The sequence below is a fragment of the Chelonia mydas genome, chromosome 1, assembly GCF_015237465.2.
Source record: "Chelonia mydas isolate rCheMyd1 chromosome 1, rCheMyd1.pri.v2, whole genome shotgun sequence".
Taxonomy (NCBI): Eukaryota; Metazoa; Chordata; order Testudines; family Cheloniidae; genus Chelonia; species Chelonia mydas.
The window spans coordinates 108,252,947-108,266,148 of NC_057849.1; the positions used below are offsets into that span (position 1 = coordinate 108,252,947).

The window sequence follows — 13,202 nt, forward strand, 5'->3', positions numbered from 1 at the left end:
TTCACCTGATGGTGATCCAAGAGCTAATTTTAGATATTTATACCCAGAAAATAACTTTCATGTCAGGAGCTGAAATGACCCAGAGTACCTCCAGAAGTCTAACATCCAACCGTTTGAGGATCTCAGGATTATCAAACTGTGCATTAGTTGCCCTGACAGCTGTTTCAAGGATTCCTGTCAGATTATGCTGATACAAAGTGGTAGCTGGTCGGGCAAGCTCTGGCCTAGAGGTTACAAAAATAAAGTCATTATATACAGTTTATGATATTATATAGTAGCTACTTTGCAGTATGGTAGCAATTGCAGTGAGTCTGTACAAACACTTAAACATTTATCTCCAAATTGTATTTTCAAAATTAAGGACAACTGCCTACATTCACTACATGAACGACAGAGAAATGAAGCATTAAATAACATTGAGAGATTTTAAGTAATTTGTCTATCTGTGTATATAACAAACATCAGTGCTATTACTAGATTCATTACCATTTAATGCAAGTAATTATTTTAAAAATTGTATTAGTATCTAACACAAAACTATAATTTTAGTCACATTTACAATCAGAATGAACTATTGTTTATTTGTACTGCCTTAATATGGCAGCTACAACCAGAAAGCCGCTAATTTTAGTTAGTGGTTATGAGAGACTTGTACATACTAATCTGAAGTGCTTAGACTGGCTGATGAAAGTATCTAAAGCCTATAATCCTCAATTTAATGGGAACTTTTTAAAGTTCTACATCAAGAGGTTGTTTTTCCCCACTAGAAAGTTCCTCACTATTTATGCGTCAAAGGCAGTACTGATTCTATACATGATCCCCAGTTTTTCTGCTGCAAAAGGAGAGCTGCTTAATGTTTTTTTTAATTCTTGCACATGAAATTTCAGCAACATGACCACGAACTAAAATAAGATGCTATGCAAGTATGCTTCTTACAAACTCAGCTGGGCACTTATGGCTGCAGTTGAGGGTGCCAAACATTAAAGATATGAGCTGTCAGTTGAAGCTGTAATCATAAATCTTACCAACATACTCTAAACATTTTGGAAAAAAAAGAAAGAAAAAACGAACAAAATACACTTAAAAGGATGTAGAAATGTTGTATTTATAGCCGTGCTCATGAGTGGTGTTTTAAAAGTACTAGAAAGTGAGATAGAATTTAGAAATCACAGAGCACGGGCACTGGAAATGCAGGCAGCCCAGAGCACATCAAGAGGGAGAGGGTAACAGTAGTTCAGCTTTTAAAGATCTCGAAATTCTTTTGTACTTACTACTTACAGGAAAAAACAAATTTCAACTACTATTAAAAGGTCAAAAAAATCCAGTCTAATATTTTGTTGAATCTAAGGATGTCTATAATAATAAAATATTAGCTGCATTAAAATATTTTCTTTTTAGAAAATGATCTGTTGTACATTTGCAAATATTCAAAATGCAGTATAATTGTACTGCATGTCGTCTTACTTAAGCAAGTCCATTAAGTGTCTTATAAAATCTCCTTGACCGAGAAGTAAGTAGCGCCTCATAGCCTGCATGTGCTCCAGTAAATTGTATTTTTTATTGAGAACATCCAGCAAGTATTTGCTGGTCTCAAAGTAAGCTGCATCGATTTTTCCCTGAAATGCATTTTCCAAATCTGTGAACAAGTCAGCAGCTGCAAAAACAAAAACAAAACCAGAAAATACAAGGATTATTAATATACGTATTTAAGAAAAACACTGAAGATGAAAAAAATTATACAAATATAGAGGTATTACCACTTCCACAGATTCTAATTCTCTATTTCTGAACTGACCTATCCATGAAAAATAGAAGCATGTCTGGAGTAGCCCGTACATCAGTGTCAATCAACATTAGGCAAAGATCATCAATATTGACCTTCAAATTAAGAACTCATATTATTTCATATTTTTTACAGAAAATATCTGTCTACTTTCGCCATCTGCTGTGATACTGTGGTAGTCAGGATCACACACTGTTCTGTAACCATCCAATAGAACATACAAACAGGATGTGTATGCAAAAGGGGACAAGACAAAATGTGCTGTGATGGTTAAAACAAGTCTTTAAAAGTCGAGAGAGTTGTGGGTTAACAACATAAATTAAATTTTCAAGAGTTAAATTGTAATACTGACATTCTACTCAGAGCTGAAAACACTTGTCAGACCAAAGAAATTGTATAAAGGGACAGAAGTTAGAAACAGTGGCAGAAATGTAACAGTGAGATTTAAATGCAGGGGAAGAGGCAAGCAACCAAGAAATGATATACCTGGGGGAAATAGTTGAAATACATACATACCAGGAGGGAGAAACCTAGGAAGCACCAATGTTGCAAGAGACTTAAGTGTGAGTGGAAAGTAAATTCAGTATTACCAATCATGAGCGTGCAAAAGCAAGCGTCAGGCTAAAAAAGTCATGAGATTGACTAAGAAGTTGTGAGATTTTTAGAAAATAATAAATGTATGTTCGTTTATATGCCTTCTATTGATTGAATCTATAGAATTCGCATTCCAGCTTCTCTCTACAACCATGGAGACTATAAAATTACTTTCTTTATTAAAAAAAAAAAAAAAAAGCTGAGAATCTCAGCTTTAAGGAAAAACTTTAAGGAAAAACACCAAATATCATAGGACTCACAAAACAAGTTACAAGAGTTGGCAGCATTAAAATTAAATGTGGGTTTTCAGTGGCAGGGGCAGAGATGGAAGAAGGAGTGACCAATACATATATGCTTCAAAACTGCAAGGGAATCACATCAATGAATAAGGAGGCAATAGTCCATCTCTACATGACTATGGTACAAGTGCACCTGGAATATTGTATTTATAACCTTCACATCATATTACCATTGACATTGATGAAATTCAGTGAGAAAAACAACAAAAGTTACCAGGAAACTAGATTATATTTACAAAGAAAGATTAATAAATATGCATAACTAGGTAAATGAAAAAACGTGTGTGTGGTGGAGCTATAAGCAGCCTACAGATATTTTAAGAATAAATGGATATAAGGGACTGAAACTAGAAGAAACAGAACAAAACTAAGAAAGGGAACACTGTGACAAAATATGAAAAATTTCTTAAGAGTGAAATATGTTAGAATGAGATTCTCCAATGGGAAAGGGTTGTTCCATTTAAAGTTGAAGTGGACAAAAAACACAAGAAAGTGAATTGTAGGGAATAATCCTGCATTGTCCGATGGATCGTGTGTTAGTGATCTGGTAGTTTTCCATCATCTCCAACGTTTGTCAATTTGGAGGTAAAAAGGTAATAAAGGGAAGAAAGTATTACCCGAAATATGCATTTAAATAAATGGTGTTATTTTACACTTTTGTGCAAATACAACAATGCCATCATCTCAGGCATTGGCACCCTGACAGCAGGATTGTCTGGCTATGTAGACTCCCTCCTCAGGCCCTACGCTACCAGCACTCCTAGCTATCTTCAAGACACCACTGACTTCCTGAGGAAACTACAATCCATCCGTGATCTTCCGGAAAACACCTCCTAGCCACTATGGATGTAGAAGCCATCTACACCCACATTCCACAGAAAGATTAACTACAAGCTGTCAGTAATATGTCGATAATGTCATGGCAAACCTGGTGGCTGAACTTTGTCCTCACCCATAACTATTTCACATTTGGGGACAACGTAAACCTTCAAATCAGCGGCACTGCTATGGGTACCCGCACAGCCCCACAGTATGCCAACATTTTTATGGCTGACTTAGAACAATGCTTCCTCAGCTCTCGTCCCCTAACGCACCTACTCTACTTGCGCTACACTGATGACATCTTCATCATCTGGACCCATGGAAAAGAAGCCCTTGAGGAATTCCACCATGATTTCAACAATTTCCATCCCACCATCAACCTCAGCCTGGACCAGTCCACACAAGAGATCCACTTTCTGGACGCTACAGTGCTAATAAGCGATGGTCACAAACACCACCCTATACCAGAAACCTACTGACTGCTATACTTACCTACATGCCTCCAGCTTTCATCCAGACCACACCACACAATCCATTGTCTACAGCCAAGCTCTGCAATACAACCGCATTTGCTCCAACCCCTCAGACAGAGACAAACACCTACAAGATCTCTATCAAGCATTCTTACAACTACAATACCCACCTGCTGAAGTGAAGAAACAGATTGACAGAGCCAGAAGAGTACCCAGACGTTACCTACTACAGGACAGGCCCAACAAAGAAAACAACAGAATGCCACTAGCCATCACCTTCAGCCCACAACTAAAACCTCTCCATCATCAAGGATCTACAACCTATCCTGAAGGACGACCCATCACTCTCACAGAACTTGGGAGACAGGCCAGTCCTTGCCTACAGACAGACCCCCAACCTGAAGCAAATACTCACCAGCAACCACACCACACAACAAAAACACTGACCCAGGAACCTATCCTTGCAACAAAGCCCGTTGCCAACTGTGTCCACATCTCTATTCAGGGGACACCGTCATAGGGCCTAATCACATCAGTCACACTATCAGAGGCTCGTTCATCTGCACATCTACTAATGTGATATATGCCATCGTGTGCCAGCAATGCCCCTCTGCCATATACATTGGCCAAACCGGACAGTCTCTACGTAAAAGAATAAATGGACACAAATCAGATGTCAGGAATTATAACATTCAAAAACCAGTCAGAGAACACTTCAATCTCTGTGGTCACTCGATTAGAGACCTAAAAGTTGCAAATCTTCAAAAAAAAATTTCAAAAACAAACTCCAACGAGAGACTGCTGAATTAATTCCAATTTGCAAACTGGACACCATTAAATTAGGCTTGAATAAAGACTGGGAGCGAATGTGTCATTACACAAAGTAAAACTATTTCCTCATGTTTATTTTCCCCCCTACTGTTCCTCACATGTTCCTGTCAACTGCTGGAAATGGCCCACCTTGATTATCACTACAAAAGGTTTTTTGTTTTTCTCTCCTGCTGATAATACCTCACCTTACCTGATCACTCTCCTTACAGTGTGTACGGTAACACCCATTGTTTTATGTTCTCTGTGTATATAAAATCTCCCCACTGTATTTTCTACTGCATGCATCTGATGAAGTGAACTGTAGCTCACGATAGCTTATGCTCAAATAAATTTGTTAGTCTCTATTTGTTAGTCACAAATACTTCTTAACATTTTTTCAGTTTATTTTAAACTTCAAAAAAAGGTGGGGGGGATTGGAATGGGGCTACTGGAATAGGGAGAATATTTTTGTTGAGGTTTTGCAGATCCAGAATCTCTCTGAGACCACCGTTGGCTTTCGGGATTAGGAAATACCAGGAGTAGAACCCCCAGCCCTTTAGCTCTGGCAGAACGTTCTCCACTGCTCCCTCCCTTATGAATGACTGCACCTCTTGGGCTTGAAGCTGCTCTTGAGAAGGATCCCTGAAGAGGGACAGGGATGGAAGGTAGGAAGAAGGGGAACAACAAAACTGAAGAGTGTATCCCAGTGCTACCATGCATAGACCCATCAATCCAAGATGATACAGGCCAACGCTCAATAGAAGTGGGATAACAGGTCCACAAAAATGGGAGAATTTGGATCCATGAACTGTCTTGGCACATCATCCTCAAAAGTCCCATCAAAATGCCTGCTTTGACCCCACCAAGGGTCTGGGGGGTTCAAGCGCAGGTGAAGACTATGGCAGATATCTCCTTCTCTAGCCCCTGATCCTCCTCCCATTATAATCCTGTAAAGGGGGGAAAGGAGGGGGTGGAGCGAGGAAGGGGAGGAAGGCGGGGGGAGCGAGCAGTCAGCTGTGTCCTGTGGTGCTTCCTCACAGGGGCTGGAGTATGAAGGCCCAAGGACTTACGTGTGGCCCTTGAGTCCTTTAAACTGTGAAGTCTGGAGTCTGTCTTCTCAGAAAAGAATGACATACCCTCAAAGTGGAGGTCCCACAAAGTTTGTTGGGCCTTGTGTGGCAAGATTGAGGATTGAAGCCACGAGCTTCTCCACATAGCCACAGCTGAAACCATGGATCGGGCTGCAGACTCCAGCACATCCAGGGCAGCCAGTAGTGACGCCTTTGCCACGGACTAGCCTTCCTCTATGAGTGCCACAAACCCTCGTCTTGACTCCTGAGGTAGCAACTCCTTAAATTTTTGCATAGAGTCCCAGTAGTTGAAATTGTACCTGCTCAGGAGTGCCTGGTGACTGGTAATCCTTAGCTGGAAACCCCCACCAAACAGACCTTCCTCCCAAAAAGGTCCAACTTTTTTTCATCTTTGGCCTTAGGTGTCAGTCCCTGTTGGCCTTGCCTTTCCCACTTGTTGGCTGCTGCCACCACCAAAGAGCCTAGTGGTAGGGGTGTATACAGGAACTTGAACCCTGTCACCGGGACAAAGTATTTTCTTTGTCTGTTTTGCAGTTGCCCTGATGGGGTCTGTGACAGCATCATTTGGCGGGGGGGGGGGGGGGGGGGGGGGGGGGGCAACGCCACCCTTGCAGGATCAATTGCCGCCAAGATATTCACAAGGGAGTGGGAAGACTTTCTAATTTCCTCCACCTGGATACCCAGGTTCTGAGCTACCCTCCTTAGCTTTGGTGCACCCTATAATCCTCCTGCAGGGGCACAATATCAGTTCCCATGACCGCCTCATCTGGGGAAGAGCAGGAAGACACCTGAACCAGCACCGAGCCCTGCTCTTCACCCTCAGCACTGGCTAGGTCCTGTGATACTGTCTCTTGGTACACGGTACCAGAGCCTGGATCGTGTTCTGGTGGTGGAAGCAGTCTGAGCTCCGAAGCCACCAAATATGACCTCTTGGAATGGGAACCCACCTGCGCTGGAAATGCCCAGGAATTCCAGAAAGGCCATTGCATGGGGAACTGCCACTGCCCGGTGGCCACACCACAGGCGAGACCCCTTGGCTCAGGTCCTTAGCGGGACAGTGTTTGCTGGAATGGCAGTGCCAGCTTCTCCGTGAGATGTAAGACTCTGCCTCTCAGTTAGTCTCCGAGGATCCCTCCCAAGACCAGGATGGAGCGGTGTCAACTGGTGCCGGTGAGCAGTGCCGGAAGGGAGGAGACTGGGGTTGTGCTATCATGACTGGTTTCCGCTTTGAAACTATTTGAGCCCTCAAGCCTGCAGAAGTCTTTCCAGTCAGTTTCACTACTGACAGCTCTCGTATGGCTGAGGACATCGGCATCGGTAGTGCGAACAAGTCCCTCATCACTGCAAATGCCTCTAGCGTTGTCAGTACCGGCAGAGTAGTAGGGCTCCAGTGCCTCTCTTGTGATGGCAAGTCTAATAGTGCCAGATTCAACGGCTCCCGTTCCGGGTCTGGAATCAACAGCGTGGCATGGGTTATCAGTGCCACGGGGTGGCCTGATGCAGGTCGCACCCTGGCAGTGTCCCTCTGTCCCACTGACCTCAGTGTTGGTGATTGGCCTCCGTCTGTCTTCCTTTGCTTCTTCCTATACACTGGCGATGGTGAACAGTGCCTAGGCTCTCTCACCTGCACATCCTTCTTTGGCACCGGGGTTGACTGACAGTGCAGAGGTTCCTTAGGTGCGGTCAGAGCGTCTAGCCTTGGTGCCAGAGATAGAGAATGGCACTAGGTGAAGCCAGAGTGCTCCTTACTGAGGCCAACATATTCAGTGCCAAGACCGAGTGGCCTGGCTCTGATGGAGATTGGAGTGCTGCCTCACTGAAGACAGAGCAGAGTCTAGCATTTCTATCCTTCTTGGTGCAGGGCTTAAAATCCCTACAAATCTCGCATCGCTCCTGCATGTGTGCTTCTCCCAGAGACACTCGAGATGGCTGGAATGGGGGTCATTCACAGGCATAGGCTTGTGGCATGATTCACAAGGCTTGAAACACGGAGACCAAGACATGTCCCAGTGCTGTGGGGGGGAATTAACCCCACTTAGCGAGCTTCCTAACTAAACTAACTAATAACAAACGACTATTAAATTTAAATCAATTATATACAATGAGAGAAAAAAGTCCACTGAGGAATACCTGTAGCAGCAAGAACGAGTTGTAGTTCCAGTAACCACCATGGGTGGGAAGAAGGAACTAAGGGGCAGTTGGATCCTTTATACAAGCACTATGAGAGCACAACTCCAGGGGGCACCAGAGCAGATGGATACCGCTGAGGAGAAACCTTCCAGTGGCAGTGCTCGAATGGATATGAGCAAGCACTTGAAGAATTACTTGGACAAGTCAGCAGGGCCCGATGAGCATCCTAGAACACTTAAGAATTGACTGATGAGATCTCTGAGCTATTCGAGATTATCTCTGAGAACTCAGAGGACTGGGAAAAGGGCAAATAAAGTACTTATCTATAAAAAAAGGGAATAAGGACAACCCAGGGCATTATAGACCAGTTAGCTAAATTTTGGTAACCAGAAAGATAATGGCGCAAATAATCAATCTATCTGTAAGCACCTAAAAAACAGTAAGGTGAGAAGTAACAGTCAACATCGATTTAAGAACAAATCATGTCAAACCAACCTAATATCCTTCTCTGACAGGGTAACAAGCTTTGTGGACGGGGGAAGCAGTAAAAGTGATATCTCTCTACTATAGTAAGGCTTTTGATACTGTCTCACGTGACCTTCTCATATACAAACTAGAGAAATACAGCCTAGATTAATTTACTATAAAAGTGGGTGCACAACTGGCTGGAAAACCATACTCTGAGTCTAGTTATTAATGATTTATAACTGAGCTGGAAGGGCATATCAAGTGGAGTCCCACAGGGATCTGTCCTGGATCCGGTTTTATTCAATATTTTCATAAATGATTTGAATGATGGCAGAGAGAGTACACTTATAAAGTTTGTGGACAATACCAAGGTGGGAGGGGTTGCAAGCCCTTTGGAGGACAGGATTAGAATTCAAAATTATTATGACAAACTGGAGAAATGATTTGAATTACACAGTATAAAATTCAATAAGGACAAATACAAAGTACTACACTTAGGAAGGAATAATCAATTGCACAAATACAAACTGGGAAATGACAGCCTAGGAAGGAGTGCTGCAGAAAAGGATCTGGGTGTCATAGTGGATCACAAACTAAATGAGTCAACAGTGTAACACTGTTGCAAAAAAAGCAATCATTCTGGGATGTTTTAGCGGGAGTATTGTAAGCAAGATAAAGATGTAATTCTTCCACTCTACTCAGCACTGATAAGGCCTCATCCAGTGCTTAATTTGTGCCAGGGCTTGCCAGGACTGTGCCCTGGCTTCATCTGGAGTACAGTGTCCAGTTCTGGGCACCACACTTCAGGAAAGATGTGGACAAATTGGAGCAGAGGGGAGCAACAAAAATGATCATGTTTTCTAGACCTTTAATCTATAAGGAAAGATTGGGGGGAAAAAAAATCAGGTTTGTTTAGCCTGGAGAAGAGAAAACAGAGGGGACATAACAGTCTTCACATACATAAAAGGTTGTTATAAAGAGGGTGATAAATTGTTCTCCTTAACCACTGAGGAAAGGACAAGTAGTAATGAGCCTGAATTGCAGCAAGGGAGGTTTAGTTTAGACATTGGGAAAAACTCCCTAACTGTAAGGATAGTTAAAAACCTAAACTATCTAGGGAGATTGTGAAATCTCCGTCACCAGATGTTTTTAAGAACAGGTTAGACAAACACTTGCCAGGATTGTTAAATAATACTTAGTCCTGCCTCAGTGCAGGGGACAGGACTAGAAGACCTAACAAGGTCTCTTCCAGTCCTATAGTTCTATGATTTATAAATATTACACACAAATAACTACATTAAAAGAATATTATTCAAGTTGCAAAGTCAAGCACTTGGAATTTAGGAAATGGCAGGTTAAGGTTGAGTGTGCAACTTTAACTTGCCTCCTTTATGTGCATGCATTATGACAGGGGTGGCCAACCAGAGCCTGAGAAGGAGCCAGAATTTACCAACGTACATTGCCAAAGAGCCACAGTAATACGACAGCAGCCCCCCCCCCCCCCCCCCCCCCCCATCAGCTCCCCCACTAGGGTGACCAGACAGCAAATGTGAAAAATCGGGACAGGGGTGGGGGGGGTAATAGGAGCCTATATAAGAAAAAGACCCAAAAATCCGAACTGCCCCTATAAAATCAGGACATTTGGCTACCCTATCCCCCACCTTGCTCCCAGCGCCTCCCACCCCCCGGCAGCCCCGCCGATCAGCACCTCCTGCTCCCAACCAGCACCTCTCGATCAGCTGTTCTGTGGCATGCAGGAGGCTCTGGGTGGGAGGGGGAGGAGCAAGGGCACGGAAGGCTCAGGGGAGGGGGCAGGGCCTGTGGCAGAGCCAGGGGTTGAGCAGTGAGCACCCCCTAGCACACTGGAAAGTTGGCGCCCGTAGCTCCATCCCCGGAATCAGTGCCTATGCAAGGAGCTGCATATTAACTTCTGAAGAGCCGCATGTAGCTCTGGAGCCACAGGTTGGCCACTCTTGCATTATGACATTCTTTAATTACATGAAAGCAGCAAAGAGTCCTGTGGCACCTTATAGACTAGCAGACGTATTGGAGCACAAGCATGCATCCAATGAAGTGGGTATTCACCCACGAAAGCTCATGCTCCAATATGTCTGTTAGTCTATAAGGTGCCACAGGACTCTTTGCCACTTTTACAGATCCAGACTAACAGGGCTACCCCTCTGATACTTTAATGACATGATCACACACTATTCTTTTCCCTACAGGATCGTTGCCTGATTCAGTGCACAGGGCAGACCTACTTTGCGGTGCTTGACATTGCCTTTATAGAAAATAAAGTTACATACTGTGATGGTGCAGTCCCCCCCGCCATGCCTTGAAGGGCTTAAAACAGCCCTGGCAGAGGGCTGAGAGGGAAAAAGCTGGGCTGTTTGGGAAAACAGCCACAGCTGTAGCCTGTGTAATTAGGGCCCAGCTGGCCCTTATAAAAGGGCAGTGGGTCAGAAGGAGAGACACACTCGCTCTAATCACATGGAGAGAGGAGGACCTGGCTGCCTGGGAAGCTGAGGAGGGTACTTAGGGCAGAGCAGTGCTGGGGAAGGGCAGAGGGAGCTGGGGCATGCCAGCCTAGCAGAGTCCCAGGCTGAAGGCCAAGGTAAAGGCCCACAAAAGGGTACTAAGGCTGTAGAGGAGCAGCCCAGACCTAGACAGAGGCAGCTGGTCCGACCCCCCCTTGCCGATGATGAGTGGTACAGACAGCAGTCTGCCCCAGGGAGCGGGGGTTAGATGATGACTGACAGTAGCCACTGAGGCAAGGGAAGGATAGGAGGTTGGGGGTTCCCCTGAGAGGGAAGACCCAGACTGAGGGGGTACTGCCAGGGGGCAGAACCCTAATCTAGAAGGGCACCAGGGTCCAGGAGGGGCACGGGGCCAGCGGCAGGCGAGACACTGAACAGCAGAGGGCACTCCTGGCTGAAAAGGGCTAATTCCCTGGACAACCAGCAGGAGGCGCCGCAGTGGTGAGTCGTCGCCCTGCGACACACACACATTAAAAAAACCCTTAAAGAATATTAAAGTTGCAAAAATTGAACACAGACATTTCACCCTGTGGCATAACACTGACACCCACATGGGTCATTAGCAAGGTTGGAACCTTTGGATCCACCATACAGACCTCTGCCACTTGACAAAGTAATTGACAGCAACAGTAGGTCGTTGTCCTCTGTGTGGACAAGCATCAGACAGGGATGAGAGAGACACTTTTGCCAGAAGGTTTCACAGATATTTGCTGACAGCAGAGAAACAGAAAGACTCAGAAACCTTGGGTTCCATTCCAGGCTCTGAAGGAAGTGTTCTCTAGCAGTCACAGACTGTTCTGTCAGTTCCTTTACAAGCTTGACCCCTTCTGCCCTGGTCCCCACAACCTGTCCTGATACTATATCTTCCCCAGTCCCCGGCTCCTCAACCCAGTGCCTGGCTCCTTGACCAGCCAGTCACAGTTTCCTCCGCCACTCCAGTTTGTCATCCAATTTCAGTCCCTCCCCTCATTCAGTCTCCTTGACCAGCCAGTTGCAGTTAACCCCCGACAACCTGGCTCCTTGACTGATAGGTGTCTCTTCCCCCCACCTCTGTAAATCCCCATCACCCCACCAGTGGTCCCAGCCTCAGCCTGTTTGTCCAATCAGTCCCAGTCTTTCTTCCTAGTTATCCCCATGCCCCCACAACTCCCACCCTCAGTTTCTCTACCCTCACCCAGGCCCCAGTTTCACCAGAGTCCTCATCAATCTATTCCTTTCCCTCCTCCACCTGGTCTGGCTCTCAACCTCTCTGCATTTGAGTCAGGCAGATTATTTCTCCAGGCTGTGTGAAAGCACAGGAGAGACACAGGATCCTAGCTCTCATTTTTGATGCCATGACCCACTTTGTTCCAGGGCAGCTAGGAGCTCAGCTACAGTTATAGCTAAAGTCTGGCTTCATCCCTGTGGCCCTATGTTGGAACATGCTCAGTCGCTCTGTGGGGTAGTGTACACGGAATCTGGTCAGCATTAGAAGCTGTGAGGCAATGGAGTATGGTCAGTAAGCAGAGTCTTCAGAGATTTTAGCTGCCAAATTCTACTGCGCATGTGAAAACAGATTTTTCAAAGCCTGTAATTCAGCCAAATTTTGGAGATTTTCACAGGAATAGCAAAAGGCACATCCCTAAGACAAAAAGACTCCCCATGTTAAATTTCAAAACCCTGCTCCATATCATAGGGGCACTAATTTCTCACAGAAAAAGTTGCTTTTCCCTAGTTTCATTCTTGGAAATTGGTGAACTGGTTTGGCTGAAAATTTCCTAAAAATTCAACCTGAGGTACACTCCTGGCACAGAGTGTTGATGCCAGAACAGTTTGGGAAAGTTAAAAGCAACCAAACACAGGTTCTGATAAGGGAAAGTGGCAGAAAACCTTAATTACCAGCGATGGTGCCAGCTCTAGCCATAACAGTGGTATCTGCAGTAACGCTAGCTACTATAAGAATTCTTAAGTGTTAAACCATCATGCATTAGGGCACAATGCCTGTTCATTATAGGGGTTCTCACAACTTCCTCTGAAGCACCAGGTTATAGTTACTGTTGGATAAAGAATACTAGACAAGTTATCTTACATGGCAATACCTATATTCCTAGGATGCTGAAGACTGACCAGTCCAGGTAGGTATAAAATAACTGGAGGAGGTTGGGACTATCAATAGATACAATTGTATTATGGCAAATGGTTGGAGGTGACATGTC

At 44.5% G+C, this 13,202-nt stretch overlaps 1 protein-coding gene across 5 annotated transcripts in view; it reads right to left on the minus strand.

Moving 5' to 3' along the window:
* TUBGCP3 (tubulin gamma complex associated protein 3) overlaps positions 1 to 13,202 on the minus strand; it is a 118,254-nt gene that overhangs the window by 33,370 nt on the left and 71,682 nt on the right. For 3 of the 5 annotated variants that reach the window (XM_037897049.2, XM_043535642.1, XM_037897063.2), the window contains 2 exons: positions 1,465 to 1,654; positions 44 to 224 (listed from right to left, as the gene is read on the minus strand). In XM_037897049.2, coding sequence (XP_037752977.1) covers positions 44 to 224; positions 1,465 to 1,654 — 371 coding nt within the window. The remainder of the gene's footprint in view (positions 1 to 43; positions 225 to 1,464; positions 1,655 to 13,202) is intronic. The other 2 variants (XM_007063897.4, XM_043535650.1) reach the window with 1 other exon arrangement.